We start from the raw sequence: 25,333 nt of genomic DNA on the forward strand, positions 1-25,333 counted from the left end.
GCCCCCACAGCATTATCTACTGGACCAACGCTGGAAACCAGTTTAACAGCAGATCTGTAACCAGTCTGATACCATACCATACCTCCACTAACCCTCAGAGCAACCCCAGTGTTTCAAAATCACACTGAAAACATTTTGAACAAAATTTTTTATACAAAATTTAACTTAAACCTTAAACAAGATTTTTTTAAAAAAATCACATCAAACTAAATTTAAAAAAAATTTTTATACAAAATTAAATTACACCTTGAACAAAATTTTATTAAAAAATCACACCAAACTATATTTCATAAAAACTTTCACTTACACACCAAACTAAATTTCAAACACATTTAAATCAACATCAAACACAAATTTCATACAAAATTACATTTACACATCAAACTAAATTTCAAACAAATGAATTTGCGTACAAAATTTCACTTTTCATTTTACTTACATTTAAACTAAATTTCTAAATAATTTTTACTGGTATCTAATAAAATTTCACACACATTAAACTCAAATTCAAAAACATCAAACGAAATTTCAAATAAAATTTCACTTCCACATTAAATTAAATTTCAAAATAAATTTCGCTTACACATCAAACTAAATTTTAAGCTAGTTTAAAACTATTTAATTCAGAATAAATCTTGAAATATGCATTGTTACACAGTGTTGAATGTAATGTAAACAATTGAAATGTATTAAATGTAAACAAGTATGCTGTGACACAAAGAAACAATTAAAACTAAATTACTCCAATTTATACATGATTTTTTTTCGTGTATATTTAAATGTATAAGTTAAGAATCTTGTTACAGTATTGGAGTGTGTTATTGCGCAACATTAAGAAAGTGTGTGCGTGACAGGGGGAGTGTTTAAAGAGCTGAAGATGACGTATACCTTCGTTGCTTAGCAGTGTGTGAGTGTGTGTGCATGCGCAGGTTTTGCTACCTTTGTAAGGACCAGATGTCCTGATAAGCATAATGGTGTGTCACAAATTGTTTTTTGAGGACATTTTGGTGGTGGTCCTCACAAGTTTTACTTTAATTTTAAAATCTTAACTTTAATGAGATTATTGAAAATGTATTCATTTTGCACACTGATTTTAAGGTTAGATTTAGGTTTAGGTCTGGTACAAATTAGCTAGAGTGAATGGAAGGTCCTCACAATGATAACAAAATCAACATGTGTGTGTGTGTGTTCATGAGTTTTATGTGTGTGTGTAGGTGTGTGTGTGTGTGAGAGACAGAGAGAGAGTGTGTGTGTGTTGTGTGTGTGAATAATAGTATATAAGCACTGTGTTCTATAGGAAGTTGTAGTGGGACTTCCACTCTCAGACTACACACAGGAATATCAGGACCTGAACTCAATCTGGGGACACTGAGGTTCTGATGGCGTATATCTGGATCTTCTCTGCAGAGACCTGGGCTCTGCTGGTGCTGTTCTTCAGCCTGCTGGTTCTGTAAGTTTATTCAGTATTACTGATCCGATTCTGTTCAAAAACTACAAGAAAAACAGTGTCAGCTGACTCCTGACTGTCGGGCTTTTCAGCACTTCTGCTTTATTAGCAAACCTGTAGTTTAATAACCATTATATGTAATTAAACAATAAAAAACATCTATACTGTACATAATAAGAGTATACTTTATTACAATACTTCTAATTACATCAAAATAACAATTAAGCTAATTATTATTATTTTTTTTTTCATAATATATATGAAACTTTCAAGCAAATACAACTTAAAAACAATAACTTTTCATCCTGAACTTCTGGAATAAACTTTTTTTTTAGGATTTAGCATTTTAGTTATATAGAACTTGTACTATACATTAAAATTAAAGTTTTTCCTTTTGTTCTTTAAAAACTTAACTGCTGTATGAACAAAATATATAGATTTCCTTTCAGAAATATGTTCAACTGAAGCTGGTTTAAAATATTAACTTTAGATAACTTGTCAAAATGTACTTTTACATTTTAGTTTTTATATATGTTTTCTCTGTGAATCTGCTTCGAGAATTGAATATAATTCAGTATAATAATACCTATGTTCTATCCTATAGTAAACTACTGTATACTAACCTATAATACTGGTGTACTGTCTAGTAGTAAACTATAGTAACCTACAATAGTGGTGTAAAGTCCTTTAATAAACGATTCAATTCAATTCAATTCAATTTTATTTATATAGCTCTTTTTACAACAAAGGTTGTCAAAAAGCCGCTTTACAGGAAAAACAGGTCCACGCCTCTTATGAGCAGCACCACAGAGATGCTGATTTTATGGTGACACAGTGGCAAGGAAAAACTCCCTTTAAGAGGAAGAAACCTTGGAAGGAACCAAGACTCAGTCCGAGGAACCCATCCTACTCGGGTCGACCCGCTCAGTACAAACAAACAACAAACAAATAACAGAACAAAACAACAGTACAGAGAATTAATGTGAACTATGGCTAATATAACAGGTACTAATTTATGAATATAAGAATGTGATGGGCACAAACTATAGAGCTATGGCTAATACAGAAACAGATACTGAGTGTGTTAATGGTAATCAGTGCAGGGTTGCAGAGCCGGAGAACAACACAGCGGGCAGTGGAGGGCCAGGCTGGGAACATCAGGAACAGCATCTCCATACATGTAAAAGAGATAGATAGAGAAAACAGAAAGGAAAGGAAGAGAAAAAAAGCAGAAGTTAGAAGGGTTGTGAAATAATTCTGATGAGTAGAAGGACAGGGCTGATTCCTGAAAGCTGGAACCACAGACGGACACATCCAGGAAGACCGGCCGGCCAGGTGTCTCAGCACATGTGAGAAAGACAGAGAGAGAGAGAACAGAGAGGGGAGGAAAGAAAAAGGGGTTAGAATGGTTTTATGAAACTCTGCTGGAGTGGGATGGGCACTGGCAGCAGCAGCTCAGGACATGGGGAGAGAAAGAGAAAGCAGATGATTAGGACAGGGTTTATATTTGCTGGATAAGCTGTAAGAGGAAGAAAATTGTAATGAGACATTACTCAAAAGCTTGAGCAAATAGAAATGTTTTGAGTCTAGATTTAAAGATTGAGAGTGTGTCTGAGTCCCGTATATTAATAGGGAGGCTATTCCAAAGTTGGGGAGCTTTATAAAAGAACGCTCTTCCTCCTGCATAGTTTTTCTAATACGCGGGACTAATAACAGGCCAGCGTCTTGAGAGCGGAGTGAACGCGGCGGATTGTAAGGAGTAAGGAGTTCCTGTAGATAATGCGGGGCCAGACCATTAAGGGATTTATACGTCAGGAGAAGTATTTTATAATCTATACGAAATCTAACAGGTAGCCAATGTAGGGATGAAAGAATAGGTGTAATGTGATCGAACTTTCTAGCTCTGGTAAGCACTCTTGCGGCTGCATTCTGAACTAGCTGGAGTTTATGGAGTAATTTATGTGGACTTCCAGCCAACAACGCATTGCAGTAGTCCAGCCTGGAGGTTATGAATGCATGTACCAGCTTCTCAGCATCTTCCAGAGAGAGTATACTGCAGATTTTAGCTATATTTCTTAAATGGAAGAATGCAATTTTGACTATGCTACATATGTGAGCATCAAACGAAAGAATTGGGTCAAAGATGACCCCAAGGTTTCTCACACTTTTACCAGGTATAATTAAGTGACCGTCTATGTCTACAGTATTAACATTTATGTTTTTATCAATATTAGGACCTAATAGAAGGACCTCAGTTTTATCAGAATTAAGTAAGAGAAAGTTGTGTGTCATCCAATTTTTTATGTCTTTAATACAGTCTGTTATTTGATTTATACAGAGCTCCTCGTTGGGTTTAGCAGATATGTAAAGTTGCGTGTCATCAGCATAGCAGTGAAAGTTAATACCATGCCTACGGATAATTTTACCCAGTGGTAGCATATAAAGAGTAAAGAGTAATGGACCCAGTATTGATCCTTGAGGGACACCATATTTTACTCTAGACTGATAAGAGCATTCGTTATTTAAGTAAACAAACTGGAATCGATCTCTCAGATAAGATCTGAACCAGGTGAGGGCTGATCCTTTAATTCCTATAAGATTTTCTAACCTATCAAGTAGAATAGCGTGATCTATGGTGTCAAAGGCAGCACTTAGATCTAGCAGTACAAGGATGGCATTACTGCCCCTGTCAAGAGCTGAAAGTAAATCATTAGTTAATCTAAGTAAAGCTGTTTCAGTACTATGGTTTTGTCTAAATCCAGATTGAAAAACCTCATGCATACTATTACTTTGTAGATACAAGTGCAGCTGGTTAAACACAATTTTTTCTAGGATTTTGGCTATAAAGGAAAGATTAGAAATTGGTCTATAATTAGCAAGCTCGCGGGGGTCCAGATTTGGCTTTGTGATAATGGGCTTAATGACCGCCAATTTAAGAGAATTGGGTACGTAGCCCATGCTAAGGGATGAATTTACTATTTCTAGTAATGATTTTCCCACCTTTGGCAGTGCCTGTTTCAATAATTGTGTGGGTACTGGATCTAATATACATGATGTTGATTTTGATGAGTTAATTACACTAAGTAAATCTTTTTCTGTAACCGGGCTGAAACACTCTAGGTGTGTCTCAGAGCTGGAGCAGCATTCATCGATATCTATAAGTAAATTTTGGGGGTGATACTGATTTTTTTGTCTAATGCTATTAATTTTATCATCAAAGAACTTCATGAAATCATTACTATTAATGTCGGCAGGGATAACGGAGCTAGTTTGTTTTTGACTGCCGGTGAGTTTAGCCACAGTAGTGAAAAGGAATCTAGGATTGTCTCTATTTTTCTCAATAAGCGATGAAATATACTGGGATTTTGTTTTAATTAAAAACGACTGTATACAAATCTTAGTAGTATGTAATGCTATATATTTTTTTACAAATTATATAAACACTACAGATATGTTTAATTGTACTTTTTGAATAAATACTTAGTTCATTAGCATGGCTGTTATTGTCATTTTCAGGTATGGATACTGGCCTCATGGCTTCTTTCAAAGGATAGGAGTCCCAGGTCCTAAACCTTTACCCTTCATCGGAACCATGTTAGAATATAAACAGGTAAAATAGAAAGTATATATGTGTACTTTTCATTGTCAGGCTCACATTTTAGGTCCTCTATAAAATGCACTATATTTAAGAAATATAAACAAATTATTAAAATAAAATTGTACATTTTCTTTAGGGCTTCCAAAATTTTGATTTGGAGTGCTTTAAGAAGTATGGGAAAGTTTGGGGGTGAGTACACTGAAACCAGTTTATTATAATGTGTTTTTTATAATGTACTGTTTTATTACAAACATAGGGCTGCAAAATACCATGTACTGTACATCCTGGCCATTTAGTGTGGCTTTCATGTGAATGTATTTTGATGTATATACTGTATGCCATTAATGTTGACTTTGGCACGTCCATTAATTTCCACATTCCTGACCTGATAAGAGATGTAGAGCTGCATGAACTGCTCGATAAGCTTGAATAATAACCTGAGTAATCTGCCTATAATGCACTTTCCTTATCACACTGTTACTCATTTACAAGTTCAGAGAATTAGCATGGTAGCTTTACTGCGCCGCTAGTGGACAGCCAAGAAGAACAGTTAGTGCTGCAATATCTACCTGATGATCTACAGGTGCAGCTGAGAAATGGACATAGTGATAATCAATTATGGTTTTCTCAGATCAATGTAGATTTTATGAAATATCTCAGTAAATGTATTCAGAATGTGTGGCATTGTTTGTTTTTCAGTATATACGACGCCCGCCAACCGGTGTTGTGTATTATGGACAGAGAAATCCTGAAGACTATCCTCATTAAAGAGTGTTACTCCCTCTTCACCAACCGGCGGGTATACCTCACCATGCTCCTGTTTCATAAAATGCCATAAAGTCCTGATTTTTCTTGGGTTAGAGGGGTAGAGTGTCGTCTTTAGTGATTGATCCAGTTTCTATTTATAGGGCAGTGGGAAAGCACTTTTACCTCCTATTTATACTATATAAAATATAACTAATGTATTGGTTGTAAAAAGAGTTATAAAGCTGCTAACTGGTTTTGCTGCTCTCTGTGAATCAGAACTTTCGTCTGAACGGGCCGCTGTACGACGCCGTGTCTATCATAGAGGACGACGACTGGAAGAGAATCCGCAGTGTTCTTTCTCCATCCTTCACCAGTGGCAGACTGAAGGAGGTGGGTCGGCACCGGTGGGTGGGTGGTACTGGAACAGTGTGTTAGAGAGATTTGATATCCCATTTAACTGGTGTTTGATCAGTTGGGGTTTGTTTTGCAGAACATTGTGTTCTAGACTTTAACTTTGGATTAACCTCATTTCCTTCTTCCCCTCCTTCACTCCTCTATCCTATTATTCCCCTTTGACCTCCTTTTATCCCTATCCAAAGATGTTTTACCTTTAAACTTATTTTACATTGTACTTGACTATTGTAAGTCGCTTTGGACAAAAGCGTCTGCCAAATGTAATGTAATGTAATGTAATGTAATGTAATGAGTGTGCAGTACAAACTGAAGTATTAGATAGTTATTTTAAGAATGTCAAGTTATACAATTCAAAACTAGAACCTATAGAAACAATGCCCAAAATAATTACCCAGAACTTAAAAGTTGGTATTCCACAGATTCTGATTTAATAAGTTCAAGGAATTGACTTGTTACCTGTGCGGCACAAACTCTAGAAAAGCACTAGACCAACTTTTGCATGGCAGTACATTCCAAGAAAAAATTACAAATTTATGCTGAATTGTCAAAACTACTGACATCGCAGCAACCACCTGGGATAACATAACAACCACATTTATGTTACATCTCATCAGCCCTGTCAAACTCAAGCTATGCTGTCAAGCAGTAACTCAAGTGTATTGCTTGACAGCTTGCCCGCTACCACTTGTTCTTGTGTTTTTTGTGGGTCTTAGTTACAGTAAGTGTATATGAAAAAAAAACTACTTCCACTACGTTTGGAAGCTTCATTTTATATTGTATAATATATTGTATTACATTAAGTTAACAGGACAAAGACTAGATCCCTGAGGAACATCAAACAGAATGGGCTTGTACCAATTTATTTATTATTAAATAATACCTAGATTAATGTTTTATTTTTAACAAATGTTAAATAAATATTACTGTATATTGTTTTATTTAAAATGTTAGTCTGGTGAACAGATGGGATAATCAAGGCTGTGTTTCAGATGTTCGGTATCATGAAGACCCATTCCCACACTTTAGTTCAGAACCTGGGGAAGACCTCCAAACGAGGAGAAGCAGCAGACATCAAAGAGTGAGTATCAGCTCCACCGGCCAATCACAGCTCAGATATAGCAGGGCTGGGAAAAAAATCCCTGCCCTCTCTTGTAATTGACCAAATGAATCAAACTGTTCATAAATACTAGAGCACCTTTAGAATAAGACATGTCCCTGAACTGTCCTAATTTGTTTTGGTTATAACTTCAGAATTTTTGGAGCATACAGTATGGACGTGGTGACCAGTACGGCGTTCAGCGTGGACATCGACTCCCTCAACAACCCAGACGATCCGTTCGTCACCAACATCAAGAAGATGCTAAAGTTCGACTTCCTCAACCCACTCTTTGTCGCCGTTGGTAATACCTCACTTCTAATATTACCAAGCTAGCATTCTACTAGCATTACATACAGGTTATAGGAACTAACTGGGGAAATGTAGGATACATACTATAAAGCACTAGGTTATTAAGTTCTAGATAATTATTACAGGTAACTTGAATTGAAGTTCAAAGACAACTGTTCTAAATTACACTGTCATTTCCTAGAGTATAAAGCAATATAGACCATGTATAGACAGTACTGTATATGCATGTTTTATTTTTATTACTAATAAGATGGGTTAAATACTGCTCTTCTTTTTTTTAGCGCTGTTCCCCTTCATCGCCCCGGTTCTGGAGAAAATGAACTTCTGCTTCTTCCCTCCAGCAGTGATGGACTTCTTTTATGCCGCTCTTAAGAAGATTAAATCCCAGCGTGTCTCTTCAGATAATAAGGTATTATCTTAATTTATATACATACAGTATAAATCCCATTTAGGTACGATCCTGGACCATGCTTATTATGACCTGTTGATACTGCTCATCTGCCTACCTGTCTATCTGTCTGTCTGTCTCTCTCTTTCTCTCACCTTCTGTCTCTCTGCTTGTCTGCCTACCTGTCTCTCTATATGCCTGTCTATCGATCTATCTATCTGACTACCTGTCTGGCATTCTGTCTGTGGCTCTGTAGAAGCGAGTGGATTTCCTGCAGCTGATGATCGACTCTCAGAAGTCAGAGAAAGTGGAGCATCACGATAAAGGGGCGATCCACGGTATTATCTTTAGTTCTTTTATTTATTTTAGTCTAATTTAAGGCATTTTTACACTGTATTTAAACATTTTCTAGGACATATGCTTAAAGTATTGGGTAGAGATATTTCTGGGAAACCCTTGCTGTGTGTGGGTGAGAATTATCCTGCTGGAAAATGATATCAGTTGGCAGCAACATGTGTGTCTGTCGACTGTCGTATAAGATGCTCCTCAGATCATCAATCACACCAGCAGTTTACAGTGTGAACTCTTCAGTCCACACCAGCAGTTTACACTGTGAACTCTTCAGTCCACACCAGCAGTTTACAGTGTGAACTCTTCAGTCCACACCAGCAGTTTACAGTGTGAACTCTTCAGTCCACACCAGCAGTTTACATTGTGAACTCTTCAGTCCAGCTCACATTACTCAGTTCAGTGATGCACCACCTTTCAAAGTCTATCAACTAAGCAAAATGTCTTTGAGTGTGTCACAGATAAATGTTTAGCAGTCATAAATCTCTCACCAGAGGATACCAAACCCAAAAGTAGCATCTGAGATACTTTTGTTTTTATCCCTGTAGGTCTGACTGATCATGAGATCCTGTCCCAGTCCATGATCTTTATCTTTGCTGGTTATGAGACGACTAGCAGCACTCTGTCCTTCTTCTTCTACAACATCGCCACCAACCCTGAGACCATGAAGAAACTCCAGCAGGAGATCGACCAGACCATCCCCAATGAGGTAACTCTTCATTTTTATCTTTGTTAGTAGATTAAACCTGGGTTACAGCAGAGCAAGTGAAAATTATCTGTCTGACTGAGAGGGGGCTGTAACAGTCTGTAAACAGTCTGGTAAATCCATACGTGTGAACAGTTTAAAACAGACCAGCTTTATAACCTAAACACATCAAATAATCCACATCCAAATAAATACGATCAGTAAAACAGTGGACGCCGTGGGATACCACCTGGAATACCAAATCAACCCTCTATCATCACCATCTTCAACCACGTTGCAAACACTTAGCAACACTATAGCAATAACCCAGAATACAGTAGCAACCACTTAGCAACACTGGTGTAACCACTTAGCATACCACAACAACCACCTAGCAACACCAGTGTAACCACTTAGCAACACCACTGTAAGCATAGACAGTAAGACAGCGGAGCAACCACTTAGCAACAACAGTGCAACTACTTTGCAACCACTTAGCAACACTATTGCAATAGCCCAGGACACAGCAGCAACCACTTAACAACACCAGTGCAACAACTTCATAACTTAGGAACACCACTACCAGCACTTACATTAGGAGAGCACAGCAACAACTAAGCAACACCAGTCCAATCCCCTTTCGATACCATAGCAACCTCTTAGCAACACCAGTGCAACAACTTAGCACTGCTTATCCACCATCAAGCAGTATTATAGTTACACACTTAGCAGCCACTTACTGACATCATGGCAACAAGCTTGGATACCATAACAACCACCTTTATTTTACAACAAATCAGTCCTGTCAAACTCAAGCTCGTGTATTTCTGGGTTTATTGTGTTCTCTTCTGGGTCTTACTTACATTAAGTGTGCATGAAAAAATAAACTACCACCATGTTTGGATGTTTGGAAGCTTTATTTTTTATATTATACTGTGTTTAATTTGAAGTTTATGAAGTTAACAGGGCAAAGAGTAGACCCCTGAGGAACATCGAACAGAACGGATGCGTAGTTTACCAAAAATACCAGATTCTACCCAGATTAATGTTTTATTTTAACAAATGTTCGGACAACAAACGTGTGAAAACAGACCTTTGAGCTGCTGTTCTGTGTATGTAGAGTTTGATTCAGTACGACGCCGTGATGAATATGGATTATCTGGACGCTGCTCTGAGCGAGTCTCTGAGGTTATATCCTCCGGCTGCTCGTCTGGAGAGAGTCTGTAAAAAGACGGTGGAGATTAACGGACTCACCATTCCTCAGAACACCGTCGTCTTGGCACCGGTGTTCCCCCTCCACCGAGACCCGGAGTACTGGCCCGAACCAGACACCTTTAAACCCGAGAGGTACAGAACCAAACACACTCACTACAGTCGGGTCTAAAATACAGAACTGTTTTATTAAAACTTGTATCTAATTATACCTTTGTAAATAAGATTCTTTTATGTATCTGCAAAAGAAATTCAACTGTACTCAATAAAAATTCACATTTCTTACGATTTGTTTTTATTACAATTTTAAATTTATTATAGGATAAAATTTGTTGTAGAAATTATAAAAATTGTGGTAGAATGTTTTAAATTTGTGGTAAATGTGGTAGATTTTGTTATAGACGATTTATGTTTGTTGTAGAACATCTTTAAATTTGTTGTAAAATGTTTGAAATTTGTGGTAGATCATTTTAAGTTTGTTGTAGAGCGTTTTAAATTTGTTGTATAATATATTTTATTTGTTGTAGAATATTTTAAATTTGTGGTAGAATATTTAAAATTTGTTATATAACATTTTAAATGTGTTGTAAAACCTTAAAATGTTTTGGTAGAATGGTTTAAAATTGTTGTAGAACGTTTTAAATTTGTGGTAGATCTCTCTTAGTATAGAACATTTAAAATTTGTTGTAGAATGTTTTAAATTTGTTGTAAAATTTGCTTTCATTTTATGTCTTGTTCCTCCGCAGGTTCACTAAGGGGAATAAGGAGAATATTGACCCCTTTGTCTACATGCCTTTCGGTTCTGGACCCAGAAACTGTATCGGGATGAGATTCGCTCTGGTTACCATTAAGCTCGCCATCGTAGAGATCCTGCAGAGATTCGATGTCATCCTTAGCGAAGAAACCAAGGTTAGATCTAAAATAACAATACAATAATAATTTATCTGAAAAACAAAGTTTTTTATGTTAAACATGTTCAGATTGAATGTTCTACAAATCAAAAGTTATAAAGTTAAGAAAATGTTTAAGTGGGCAGCAGATCAGAACATTTGTGTATTTAATGAAAGGGAGGAAACCGGTTATGCATCCTGTTTTAACATTTAATTAAATGTTATAGAATTGAACAGAAAGTATGTTCTAGATTCTGTATCTGACTGTTCTCTCTCTCTGCTTAGGTTCCACTAGAACTGGGGATCTCTGGACTCCTGGCTCCTAAAGACCCGATTAAGCTGAAGTTCATTCCTAGGAAAGTTTAATAAGTGTAAAAATTACCTGTTTATCTCATAAACTCTGCTGAACCTGCGGCTACCTCACCTCACCGTCCTCACTTTACTCCTTACTAACTTCCTCAGAATGTTTATACTGTTTATACTGAAGATCATTAAACTCACTATTAAACACATTAAATACATTAAACACATTAAATACATTAAACACATTAACGCTGTGCAAGTGTCTTTTTATTTACAGTGGAATTTCAGAAATTTGATATGTTAATATTATGTTAAATAACCCTTAATTATGGTTTATATTAAAAATATATATTTATATTATTTATATTGTTATGTCAGCTATTCTCTGTTTCAGACAACTTAACTTTTAACTAACTTCATACATAAAAATAAAGTTAAGTACAGTTTACAGCAGCTGTATTTATAGTTTTAGTTAGTAAGTAAGGTAGTTAGTTTTAGTTAAGATAGTTATAGTTAGCTTTGTAAGTTAGTTGCAGTTTTAGTGTTAGTTTTAGTTTTATTTAGTTTACTAGATTTTAGTTTTTGTCAGTTTATTGAGCTTAGTTTTATTTAGCTTGGTTAGTTATGAATAGTTAAGATCTCATGTAAAGTTGTTGTTTTTAGACATATGAGGTTTTTGCATGGCAGTGATGATAAGCAGCAGTGAGTTTATAATTTTAGGTTATTGATCATCTGCTCCCTGAACTGTTACTGATATATGCTGTATATATATATATATATGCACTCCGCCGAGGGCAAAGTTTACCCTGGTGCTCCTGTCTCACCCGAACACAACATTTCAAATATGAGTTTCTAATAAATAGGTTAAACCTTTAAAAGTGTAACAGGATAAACAGTGATTTTAAAAAGATGACATTTCTAAAGATATAAAATGTAAGACCATTTATTTTTATTCAAACACAGACTTCATAGTTTTTAACTGTAAATATTCAAGTGTCTTTTTTATAACGTTGTGTTTACAGTTCAAATGCAAATTTTCGTTAAATAAAATATAAATTAAATGTTTTGACTTTCATTGTAAAAACACTTCACAAACTAAAATTGTAGTCTTCTGTTAATTTGTAATCTGAAGTTTGCTACAGTCTTTCTAAAATGTATTCAACATTTCATTTTATAACAAAAATTATCTATTTATCTGTAATTGTAATTTTAAGAATTAAAAGTAGTAAAAATTACATATTAAAAGTTTTTTTTCTACATATTAGAGATGTTACAGTACAGTTGTGTTTACCGGACCATTTTGTTTTAATTTAAATTTTATGTTTTAAAAGTAAGTTTTCATACTTTTTGAAAGTTAAAATTTACTTTTGTCATTTATGTTTAAATATTAAAAGAAAGTTACAGAAATATGTCTACATGATGAAACATATAACCGCACAGTTTAAATTAAAGCTTCCGATTTAATTTTTGTTAGAAGATGGATAACTGTTATTATGTATTTTAAAATATAGGTGCATATGTCTACACGTGTGTGTGTGCATGTGTTTGTATGTGTGTATAATGTGGGTATGAATGGATGGAAGTTATAGATGGATGTAGATGTTTTGTTTTTGTATGTAAAGTGAAGCCCGATCTCAAAGTGTTAATGAGAATAAATTAAAATTAAATATATATTTTTTATTTATTATAATTTATAACATTTTTACTCCTGTAATATGCACTGTGCCAAGTGTAAAGTTTGGTAGAGGGGGGATTAATTTTCTTAACTAGTATCAATTAATAATTAGTCAAGACATAACAGAACCATTTAACCATGTTTTTATATACTGTTATAAGTGCTCTAAATTAATGTAACCTTGTTTCCTGTTTTACTAATGCAATTTCTTAGTTTTTAATAGGTTTAATAAACATGAGGTTCTGAACAGCTGTTTCAGTTTAAATTAATGAGAAATAAGTGCATAGAAAGTAGGGCTGCAACGATTAAAAATGTAATTGTTAATTTATCGTTCATTTGTAACAGTACTGCATTACACAAAGTGCTGGGAACAGAAGTGCAAAGGGAGATAAATGGGGGTAAATTTCTTAATCACACAGTTTACACTCAACTTAATCTGTGTCTCCAAAAGTGCCCAAACTCAACAGATTACATATTTACTCACTAAATATCAGAACTTTTCTACATTTAAACTAAATCTAGACAATTCAATTCCTTTTAAATCTCATGTTCAGCTGTTTCTGGTGTTTTTAGAGATGGCAGAAATAATAGCTTACTAATCGATTAATCGAAAAAATAATAATCAGATTAGTCGACTACCAAAATAATCATTAGTTGAAGCTCTAATAGAAAATATTTTTTATTTCAGGAACTTTTATGTGTGTGTGTGTATGGTGTGTGTGTGTGTGTGTGTGTGTTGGTAATCATTAACCTGCAGGTTGGGGATTTAAAGGTTGCTGTACTGCAGGACGTCCTGGTTATTACTGTCCCGTCTGGAGGTTCTGCAGGACCGAGTTCAGTCAGATCTGATGGATTATTTCTGGATTTTCTCGGCGGAGACCTGGACTCTGCTGCTGCTGTTCACCAGCCTCCTGCTGCTGTAAGATTACTCACTATTACTGTAATACACTAGTGAATCCACTTCACTACACACTTCACACAAGTTTATTCATATTCAAATTATATTGAAAAATTAGTTTTACAGAAAGAAAAAAACATAAAAATGATTTATAGGTTTAAAATTGAAAAGTGAGTTTTTATGCTTGTATAAGTTGAAAGTAAAATGTCAAACTTTTATAAATAAAAAGTAATTGTTTTACATTTATAAGCTATTTATTTTACTTAAAATGGTATTTAGTTAAAAAGTATATATTTTTCCATTTTTGTATTTTTATTTTAAAGCTTTTAAAGTTTAAGTTAAACATATTTAAGCAACCATTTGAATAAATGACTAAATTAATTATTTAAAAGAAAGGGGACTCAAAGGTACTCAGAAATACTGACTTAATACTGAATTTAAGAACTGTTTCTGCTTTTTACTTAAATTAAAACCTATTAATTAATACGTTTTTAGACATGAATGATTTTTTTTAAATAAGCTTGATCATCACTTTTACAAGTTTACAGTGTTTTTATCTCTATTTTATCGTCTTAAAAACTCAGAGCAGGAATTTATGATGCACTTGTTCACACTAAACCTATTAAATCTCTATAATTATGCATATAATTTCTGATATTTCCTCATTACTCTGGTGACACTCTGCAGGTATGGAACCTGGAACAATAAGTTCTTTGTAAATTTGGGAATTCCAGGACCAAAACCGCTTCCAGTTTTCGGAAATTTACTGGAATACAGAAAGGTGGGTTTAATTAGCAATTAAGCTTTATATTTATAATCAAATAATGCAGGTTTATTGTTTATCATAATTATTTATATACAGTTTTGTGTAAAGTCTGTGGAACCTGTTACAGAAATGTGTAAATTAAGTAACTGAAATTGAAATTGAAATATTATTGTTGATGTACTTTTTAGAATATTTTATTATTTGTTTACTAAGTGAGGTCTTATATAACAACTTCAAAAAATGAATTGTTATGAAACAAAAAAAATATATCAATCTTACATATCATTATTTTTATTTAAATTATTATAACAGTTTGGCCTAATACTAAATATTATTTTTAATATATAGAAAAATATATTAATCATAATGGATTATTGCAGAATAATCATTTGGTGCTCATAAGAAATACAGTTTAAATTAAATTGAATTTGCACATATCAAATATGTGCATATAAACAATTCAGAATACATATGAATAACTGTCTACACTGATAATATTATATTAACAACATTATTGAACATCAATAATGTTTATAATCTATAATTAATTAGGTTAAAATGATTCAGTAAGTATAATGTTAATTAAATTGATCACTAAATAAATTCTCAATAATGAAATCATAGACATATAATAAAACAATTCATAAATTGTTTAATAATAATAATAATAAGCTTATTTAAGTGTGCATTACTTTTGCACACAGCTGCAGTTCCTGTCAGTGGTTTATTTATATTAATATAAATGTATTGTTTTTAGGGTTTCCATGTGTTTGATATGGAGTGCTACAGGAAGTATGGGAAGATTTGGGGGTGAGTATATATTTGTTTTTGTTTGTTTGTTTGTTTGTTTGCTTGTTTATTTGTTATTAAAGTTAAATGGAAACAAAACAAAATAATAACAAACCCTAGCAGGACAATAAAAGAAAGTTTTATTTTTTTTTGGAATTAAAACACCAAATAAAAAAATGAAAATGATAAAATTAACATTAAATTAAAATTAAACGCTTAAACGTACTGATGTGTTCATTTGTACATGTTATTTATTTTTATATGAGTCATTTCTCTAATGCTAATTGTTACATAAGACCAAGGAGTGAGAATCCAAATGCAGCTTTATTAACAGAGTGCAACTCAAGATAAACAAAGCAGGCGAGGAGTTATCCAAAAAAACAGAGTCAAAGTACGTGAGCAAGAGTCAGATAACCGGAAAAGCAAAAAGTAGATAATAACGCTTCAAATTGCAAGGAGAACCAAACAAGACGTTGCATAGAAAGTTCAGAGTATTGTATATATATACAGGGGTTGGAGAATGAAAGTGAAACACCTGGTTTTAGAGCACAATAATTGATTGTGGTGACGGACAGTTCTGGTGGAAACAGGAGATTTGAGGTGCACATTGAATTCTGCGTGATTTGATCAGCCGTGGTTTTATGTTTTTGGATACAATCCGGGTTAGCACCCGAACATCCCTTTCAGACAGCTTCCTCTTACAGCGTCCACAGTTAATCCTGTTGGATGTGGTTGGTCCTTCTTGGTGGTATGCTGACATTACCCTGGATACCGTGGCTCTTGATGCATCACAAAGACTTGCTGTCTTGGTCACAGATGCTCCAGCAAGACGTGCACCAACAATTTGTCCTCTTTTGAACTCTGGTATGTCTCCCATAATGTTGTGTTCATTGTAATATTTAGAGCAGAACTGTGCTCTTACCCTGCTAATTGAACCTTCACACTCTGCTCTTACTGGTGCAATGTGCAATTAATGAAGATTGAACACCAGGCTGCTCCAATTTAGACATGAAACCTAAAATCCCACACTAAAATGATGACAGGTGTTTCAGTTTCATTCTCCAACCCCTGTATACAGATACTAATTACTAACAGGCAACAGGTGAGTATAGTGGTGGTACTGAGGTGAGAGCGACCTCATGAGGCGAGGAGAAGCAACACCAGGATCACAGGTGACATTAATATATATTTATTTTCTGTTCTGAGAACAAAAATCTGTGTAAATTTCAGTGTAATACTGTAATACTGTGAATCAGCTGCTGTATTTACAGGGCTGTGTGTTTGCTCTGTTCACAGTGTTTATATACATTACTACACTTTATCATATAATTTGTAATAAATAATAAACTACTGTATAATCTACGGTCTTCTACAAAGTTAATCTATTCAGCACATAGTGCACTTTATCTTATATTTTTTTATATTTTGTATACTTGGATTTTTACTTACACTTGGTAATTTTTTGTTTTGTTTGTATATTTTATTCTATTTTGATGTTGAAATCCTTGTACTTCTGGTACTTGGCGAAAAAAGATTCTGATTCTGATTCTTCATTTTTTTTCAGTTTTTTTGAGGGGAGGGATCGGGTGCTCTGTATTGTGGATAAATCCATCGTTAAATCAATCCTGGTTAAAGAATGCTACACCTACTTCACCAACAGGAGGGTAAGAACATTCAGTTAATGGTATTAGTAATATTATTATTATTAGTATTATTGGTATCATTAGCAAACTATGGAATGCAATCTGATGAATGAGGGGTTGGGGTTGGGCGGTTGTTAGGATTGCACTGTGCCGAGTGTAAAGTTTGGCTGAGGGGGGATCATTATTATTATAGTGTGGGGTTCATTTTCAGCAGTTGTGCTCGGCTGCTTTATTTCAGTGAAAGGAAATCTTGAGATAAATGATATAAACGTGAATTTAACCTCTATAAACCCCCCCCCCCCCCCCCCCCCCGCTGTTTCTGCTCCTGTTCTCAGGATTTCGGTATGAACGGAGAGCTGTACGACGCTCTGTTCGTCACTAAAGACGAGGACTGGAAGAGAATCCGGAACCATCTCTCACCATCGTTCACCAGCGGCAGACTGAAGGAGGTGTGATTAACACTAATGACCTCTGACTAACCTCTGATTAACCTTTAATTAACACTAATTAACCCTTGTTAAGCTTGAATAACCTCTAATTAATACATAATACTAAATAATGCAAATTAATACAAATTTACGCTGAATAACCTCTAATTTAACACTAATTAACTGCAGAATGATAATTATTTGGTATAATTAGTTGTTCTGGTCTGTGTTTGTGTCTGTAGTGTCTCTAGTTTAACATCACATATAAAATAATGATGTATTATTTTTTATTATAACTATATTATTACTAATTTCTATCACAGGAAAAGCTTTTTTATATTTATATATATTTTGTGTTTAATAACTAGAAAAAAACTTTTAGTTTTTTACTGATTAGCAAACATTAATAAAAGTAATGGAGTTAATAGAGGTTAATAATAAATAATAATAAATGTGAGAAATTATATACAATGATCTAAATGTATTTGTGTAGATGTTCGGGATCATTCAGACACACGCAAACACTTTAGTTAAAAACCTGGAGAAAAGCAGTAAAAACACAGAGGGAGTCGCAGTTAAAGAGTAAGTTATATCATTTTAATTGCACTGTAAATAATAATGAATTTGGTGGCTGAATATTTATTTAGGGAATATTAGAATTATAGCTTTTGCATGCCTAACATTTACAATTTTTTTAAAGCCAATTATCTGCTAAACTTGTTTTATTCTATGGTTAGCACTTATGGAAAATACACTGTATATTCAGAGGTTAAACAATGAAACTGAAACACCTGTCATCATTTTAGTGTGGGATTTTAGGTTTCATGGCTAAATTGGAGCAGCCTGGTGTTCAATCTTCATTAATTGCACATTGCACCAGTAAGAGCAGAGTGTGAAGGTTCAATTAGCAGGGTAAGAGCACAGTTCTGCTCTAAATATTACAATGCACACAACATTATGGGAGACATACCAGAGTTCAAAAGAGGACAAATTGTTGGTGCGCGTCTTGCTGGAGCATCTGTGACCAAGACAGCAAGTCTTTGTGATGCATCAAGAGCCACGGTGTCCAGGGTAATGTCAGCATACCACCAAGAAGGACCAACCACATCCAACAGGATTAACTGTGGACGCTGTAAGAGGATGCTGTCTGAAAGGGATGTTCGGGTGCTAACCCGGATTGTATCCAAAAAAACATAAAACCACGGCTGATCAAATCACACAGAATTCAATGTGCACCTCAACTCTCCTGTTTCCACCAGAACTGTCCGTCACCACAATCAATTATTGTGCTCTAAAACCAGGTGTTTCACTTTCATTCTCCAATCCTTGTATATATATATATATATAACGATATATTTAATACTGTAAGATAATACCTGCTTTCTGATTTGCTGTTGTATATGTGCAGGGTGTTTGGAGCGTACAGTATGGATGTAATAACGAGTACAGCGTTCAGCGTTGATATCGACTCTATGAACAACCCTGACGACCCGTTCGTCACCAACATCAAGAAGCTCCTGGATTTCGATGTTTTCAGCCCCTTATTCCTCCTCGCTGGTGTTTATCTGTGTTAATAATCGTATTTTAAATCATCAACTGTATTAATGCAAAACTACCTCCCCTCCGTATTTATTTCTAACACTGTGGAGAGAGAACCCTTATCTAGAACGTTCCTGTGTTCTGTTTCAGGGCTGTTCCCATTTCTCATTCCCCTGCTGGAGAAAATGAAATTCTCGCTTTTTCCCGCCGCGGTGGCCGACTTCTTTTTTGTCTCCCTGAAGAAGATCAAAGCCGAGCGAAAGGCCAAAAATCACAAGGTAAAAAAAAACATACATATCTGTAAAAAATGAAGAGAGCACTTCAGTTTCTGCATCAGTTTCTCTGATTTTGCTATGTATAGGTTTATGTTTGAGTAAAATGAACATTGTTGTTTTATTCTAAAAACTACAGACAACATTTCTCCCAAATTACAAATAAAAATATTCTCATTTAGAGCATTTATTTACAGAAAATGAGAAATGACTGAAATAATAAAAAAGATGCAGAACTTTCAGACCTCAAATAATGCAAAGAAAACAAGTTCATATTCATAAAGTTTTAAGAGTTCAGAAATAATCAATATTTGGTGGAATAATCCTGGTTGGTTTTTAAACACAGTTTTTTCATGCATCTTGGCATCATGTTCTCCTCCACCAGTCTTACACACTGCTTTTGGATAACTTTATGCTGCTTTACTCCTGGTGCAAAAATTCAAGCAGTTCAGTTTGGTGGTTTGATGGTTTGTGATCATCCATCTCCCTCTTGATTATATTCCAGAGGTTTTCAAAATCTTTGAGTGGTCTATTTAATGTTTTTCCAGAGCTGCACATCAGTGTATCCCACCTGGGATATCATAGCAAGCAAGCCTTTTGCAATCAACTAACAGCACTGTAGCAACCTCTAAGCAGCACCTCGGCAACCACCTGTAACATCGTTGCAACAGTTGTCCTTGCAGTTTTTATTTGATTCATCTTTTCATATTCTAGGTATCCATACTGATCTCTGCATTTAGCGGTATCTAGGCTTGATGTATCTTTTTACTTTTTTCAAAGTAAAAATTAAAGCACTTTCAACCAAATCACCACAACAACCACCTGGAAGACCTTACAATAAATATCAGTTAAAATTATACGAAATATACTTATATGTCTTATGTTTCCTGTCCTTCCTGTAGAGCAGAGTGGACATCCTGCAGCTCATGGTGGATTCTCAGACAGAAGGAGAACAGCAAGGAGAAGATATGAAGAAAGGTGGTACTTTAATCATTACATCCTTTAAGTGTTCACAGCCTGAGAATGGAGAGTTTGAATCCCGGTTGCAGTTTAGGTCAGTAATGTGCTCTCTCGGACTCCGGCTGCTGATGCCAAAGAAGCACAACTCAGGGAATCGCCCATTCCTGTTCCTCAGACCACAGTTTTTAGCATCTTAGTTTGCTGTGCCCCTCAGATTTGGACAAAAATAATTGTTACTATAAGTGGGGTATAAATTGAGTAGCTCCTCCCATTGCTGTCATTTATGCCGGAATTCCGTATCTGTAAAACATTTTATTTTATATGGATGAGTTTCTTTATTTTTATCGCTCTAGGTCTGACAGATCACGAGATCCTGTCCCAGTCCATGATCTTCATCTTCGCCGGTTACGAGACGAGCAGCAGCACTCTGTCCTTCTTCTTCTACAACATCGCCACCAACCCTGAGACCATGAAGAAGCTTCAGCAGGAGATCGACCAGACCTTCCCTAATAACGTATAATACATGTCCAAATGTTTGTAGATACTCCTGCTAATACTCAACAAACTCTACAACAGCTTCTACAAAAGTCAGGAACAGAAAGTGAACAATGTCTGTTGACACTGGATGTGAAAATTCTTACCTTCCTGCCCTTATTTTACCAAACTAGCAAATTAGCATACTATGGATCTTATCCCACATCACTTCCGGCTACAGGTCTTGCCCAATATTGCATCTTAAGCATGCCAGATATAAACCTTGGCCACATCAGCACCAGCCTTATCTAACAAATCTGTCATGTCATAGCTTGAGGGATGAGGAATAAGGTTCATAGCTAAAGTACTAATACTTTAGCTTTGAACCTTGTCCCTCATCCCTCATTGTTACCAGGTCCTGGCCAACATTGGTAATGACTTATTAGCATGACTTGGCAAGTCAATTAGTTGATCCTTACATCAGAAAGCCCAATCACCAAATGAAGAAAAGATGCGGAAAAGAAAATAGAACCACCAAAAACGCAGAACTGCTTATCCCTGCAACGGAAAAGAGGCAACTAATGCCAGAAAGTGTATCTAGTTTCCTGCTCAGTGTTCTGTTCTTTTGCCCGTAGGCTCCGGTTCAGTACGATGCAGTGATGAACATGGAATACCTGGATGCTGCTCTGAACGAATCCATGAGGCTGTTCCCTTCTGTCGCCCGGCTGGAAAGAGTCTGCAAGGAGACGATCGAGATTAACGGTCTGACCATTCCACAAGGAACCTCCATCATGATACCGGTGTTTCCCCTCCACAGAGACCCAGAGTACTGGCCCGACCCTTCAACCTTCAACCCGGAAAGGTACAAACCCTGTAGACGATGGGTAAATAGAGGGAATCTGCATCATGACCGAGGATGGTCCTGGTAGTCTCCTGTTAGAAAAGGCTACACCCACTCAGGCTTAAAGTTGAAACCACATTCTTTTGAATTTAAATTGGGTAAAAGTTGATGTAGATCAGAGGTCGGCAACAGGCGAAATATGAAACATGAAACATCTGGCCCGTGAGGTTGTTTAAACTACAGTGAACCTCTACAATGAAGCTCTGGTGAGCTTTTGTTTACGTTCCTCCCCTCTCTCTCTCTCTGTCGTGACTTTAGGTTCCGCCCGTTCTCGTTTTTCAGCCCGTTCTTGGGCTCCCTAGTTTTTTTTTCCCTGATCGTGTTCCAATTCACTAGCTGGGGAAGCAATAGTATATTGGAGCGCGACCCTGACGACACGGGTTCAATCCCGCGTGAGAAGCGGTGTGTTTATTTATTTATTTTTTATTCCTTTCTTCTTGGGATTACCTGCTTTGAGATCAACTGTTCTGCAATCGGGTTCAACAACCCTCTGGGCTGGAGAGCTACTAGTCTGTAGCTCCATCCCATTACACTTCTTCATTTTACAAAACAGATTTTTTTTTCTGGCCACGTAATGGCTTGGAAAATATCTGGCCTGTGGCTAAACTTAATTGCCGACCCCTGAATTAGATGAACAAGTCATCAATATACATCATCAGAAAGGCTGAGATACTAACAGTAGACTGAACCAATGTGGCCACTACAGATAGGGGTGTGCAGACTATCCACCTTCCTAAAATCCTAAAATAATATGTTCCTTGGTCTTGTTTTTTGCCTGGTATCAGTGGGTTTACTTGGGATATCGCATAGGAAGATGAAAGAGTCTTATCTACATGACTGATTCGCACCCGGAGATCAAAGGCTTTAGTGCTAGGTGGATGCAAAATTTAGAGGAACATATTGTACTATACTCTAGCCTTCTTGACTGGCATATTTAACAAAATATGTCGTTCCCAACCAACTGTCTGTTTTTACGGCTTCCACCTTCATCATTTAAACAGCAGCAGATCTTCTGAATATATCTACACTGATGGGCGTGGTGTTCTGGAAATGAGGTGTGTTCAGGTACATTTCTGGAGTTTTATCTTGTTTATCTTGGTAACAGAAAACACAGGAGCTCCACTGACTGAATACAACCTAGACAGACGCCAACAGTCAGACATTCATCGCTATCTTGGTTTTGTAAGCACACATAGACATGCAACTATGCACAATCCCAACTTTTATTACTTGTTACTTTTCCCGTTGTTACGATAGCAAAGAAGTGCTGTAGAATGTATGGGTCTGCTATGTTCTGATCCGGTTCTGTTCTGCAGGTTCACTAAAGGGAATAAGGAGAATATTGACCCCTACGTCTACATGCCTTTCGGTTCTGGACCCAGAAACTGTATCGGGATGAGGTTCGCCCTGTTGGCCATGAAACTCGCCATCGTAGAGATCCTGCAGAGATTCAACGTCATCAATCCTGATCCAGACCAGGTACTTAATAATATTTATTATGAATATATATATATATATATATATATATATATATATATATATATATATATATATATATATATATATATATATATATATATAAAGAGAACGTACAGCTCTACTGTACGTTCTAAAAATGATGAGTTTCTTTGATTTTACCAAATTAAAAACCTCTGGAATATAATCAAGAGGAAGATGGATGATCACAAACCATCAAACCACCAAACTGAACTGCTTGAATTTTTGCACCAGGAGTAAAGCAGCATAATGTTATCCAAAAGCAGTGTGTAAGACTGGTGGAGGAGAACATGATGCCAAGATGCATGAAAAAAAAAACTGTGATTAAAAACCAACCAGGATTATTCCACCAAATATTGATTATTTCTGAACTCTTAAAACTTTATGAATATGAACTTGTTTTCTTTGCATTATTTGAGGTCTGAAAGCTCTGCATCTTTTTTTTTGTTATTTCAGTCATTTCTCATTTTCTGTAAATAAATGCTCTAAATGAGAATATTTTTATTTGTAATTTGGGAGAAATGTTGTCTGTAGTTTATAGAATAAAACAACAATGTTCATTTTACTCAAACATAAACCTATAAATAGCAAAATCAGAGAAACTAATTCAGAAACTGAAGTGCGACCTTCATTTTTATCCAGAGCTGTATATATTCTACTATATTTTGCTATATATTTATAACTGTGTACTGTGTAAGGTTTATGATTTATGATAATAATCTTGTTTATTGTTTTTTAGGTTCCGTTGAAGTTGGGCACCAATATTTTCCTGGCTCCTAAAGATCCCATCAAGCTGAAATTCCCCCCCCGAGCTAATCCCAGCACAACAACAACCCAACAACAATCAGATTAAATCAAAAAGTCTGTGTTATAATTAACAATCTGAAGAAAATAGAAGTTTGAAAACAAATGTGCTGAATGTTGAATAAAGTTTTAAAATTATTTTTTGTGAATAAAAAGCACTTCTTACATAAACCATCAACTCTCGGGTGAAAATCTCAATCACATTAAATATAAATTACATGAATATTAGTTGAGATAAAAAAAACTATAGTTTTTATCTTAAAAATTGTAGACATTTTTATGTTATGGTTCCTTCCCTCTCTCTAATCAGGTTCTTCTAGAACTGGGGATTTCTGCACTCCAGTAACTCGATCCATATCATTTAACTTCATCAAATTTTTATTAAATCAAAGTTTTAAAGTCACATGAATAGTCATACACGGTAGACCTATCAGTAAAATGCTTTTCCTGCTCACACAAATCAGTAAGATATTAGATATAACAATAATGTATAAAATAAAAGGGTAAAGCAAAAATCAAAGATTTCAAATAACGTAAAATACAATAAAAGAAACCTGCAAAAATTGTATTACTACAAGAATAGAAATATGTATTGCTATTTCTTATGATTTTGAATTTTCTCTATTCATATTGTTCATATATTGTTACATTTATATGTTAAACATCTTTGTTTACATATGTTAATGTACAGTAAATATATATAATTTTTTTTTCCATATTTGAAACTTTAAAAATTCCATATTTGTCTTTTTAAATGTAACAAAAATATTTGTTAAATTCCGTTTTTCACTTTTCTCTATAAAATAAAAATGCTTGTTATTGTATATATTATGTGATAATTTTGAGTTAATATATATGGACATACAGCTCTGGAAAAAAATAAGAGAGCATTTAAAAATGATGAGTTTCTTTGATTTTACCAAATTGAAAACCTCTGGAATATAATCAAGAGGAAGATGGATGATCACAAACCATCAAACCACCAAACTGAACTGCTTGAATTTTTACACCAGGAGTAAAGCAGCATAAAGTTATCCAAAAGCAGTGTGTAAGACTGGTGGAGGAGAACATGATGCCAAGATGCATGAAAAAAAACTGTGATTAAAAACCAACCAGGATTATTCCACCAAATATTGATTATTTCTGAACTCTTAAAACTTTATGAATATGAACTTGTTTTCTTTGCATTATTTGAGGTCTGAAAGTTCTGCATCTTTTTGTTATTTCAGTCATTTCTCATTTTCTGT

At 35.1% G+C, this 25,333-nt stretch overlaps 2 protein-coding genes across 3 annotated transcripts in view; both read left to right on the top strand.

The window, feature by feature from the left end:
- The first annotated feature begins 1,262 nt into the window (after positions 1–1,262).
- Positions 1,263–11,672, top strand: LOC103031034 (cytochrome P450 3A30). The gene is made up of 13 exons (XM_022674420.2): positions 1,263–1,450; positions 4,964–5,057; positions 5,182–5,234; positions 5,745–5,844; positions 6,069–6,182; positions 7,196–7,284; positions 7,458–7,606; positions 7,896–8,023; positions 8,259–8,340; positions 8,899–9,059; positions 10,156–10,382; positions 10,994–11,156; positions 11,423–11,672. Exons 1-13 carry the CDS (start codon positions 1,380–1,382, stop codon positions 11,501–11,503), a joined length of 1,512 nt encoding a protein of 503 aa, XP_022530141.2. The 5' UTR covers positions 1,263–1,379; the 3' UTR covers positions 11,504–11,672.
- A 2,191-nt stretch (positions 11,673–13,863) lies between these two features.
- LOC107197102 (cytochrome P450 3A56) overlaps positions 13,864–25,333 on the top strand; it is a 29,532-nt gene continuing 18,062 nt past the window's right edge. The window contains exons 1-13 of one of the 2 annotated variants that reach the window (XM_022674418.2): positions 13,864–14,034; positions 14,701–14,794; positions 15,537–15,589; positions 17,133–17,232; positions 17,547–17,660; positions 18,133–18,221; positions 19,048–19,196; positions 19,329–19,456; positions 20,353–20,428; positions 20,764–20,924; positions 21,520–21,746; positions 23,102–23,264; positions 24,022–24,258. In XM_022674418.2, coding sequence (XP_022530139.2) covers positions 13,964–14,034; positions 14,701–14,794; positions 15,537–15,589; positions 17,133–17,232; positions 17,547–17,660; positions 18,133–18,221; positions 19,048–19,196; positions 19,329–19,456; positions 20,353–20,428; positions 20,764–20,924; positions 21,520–21,746; positions 23,102–23,264; positions 24,022–24,135 — 1,539 coding nt within the window. In that variant the 5' untranslated portion in view covers positions 13,864–13,963 and the 3' untranslated portion in view covers positions 24,136–24,258. Of the gene's footprint in view, positions 14,035–14,700; positions 14,795–15,536; positions 15,590–17,132; positions 17,233–17,546; positions 17,661–18,132; positions 18,222–19,047; positions 19,197–19,328; positions 19,457–20,352; positions 20,429–20,763; positions 20,925–21,519; positions 21,747–23,101; positions 23,265–24,021; positions 24,259–25,333 lie in introns of those variants that run through there. The other variant, XM_049469352.1, reaches the window with a different exon arrangement.

Source organism: Astyanax mexicanus, chromosome 21, assembly GCF_023375975.1.
Source record: "Astyanax mexicanus isolate ESR-SI-001 chromosome 21, AstMex3_surface, whole genome shotgun sequence".
In the NCBI taxonomy this organism is placed as follows: Eukaryota; Metazoa; Chordata; class Actinopteri; order Characiformes; family Acestrorhamphidae; genus Astyanax; species Astyanax mexicanus.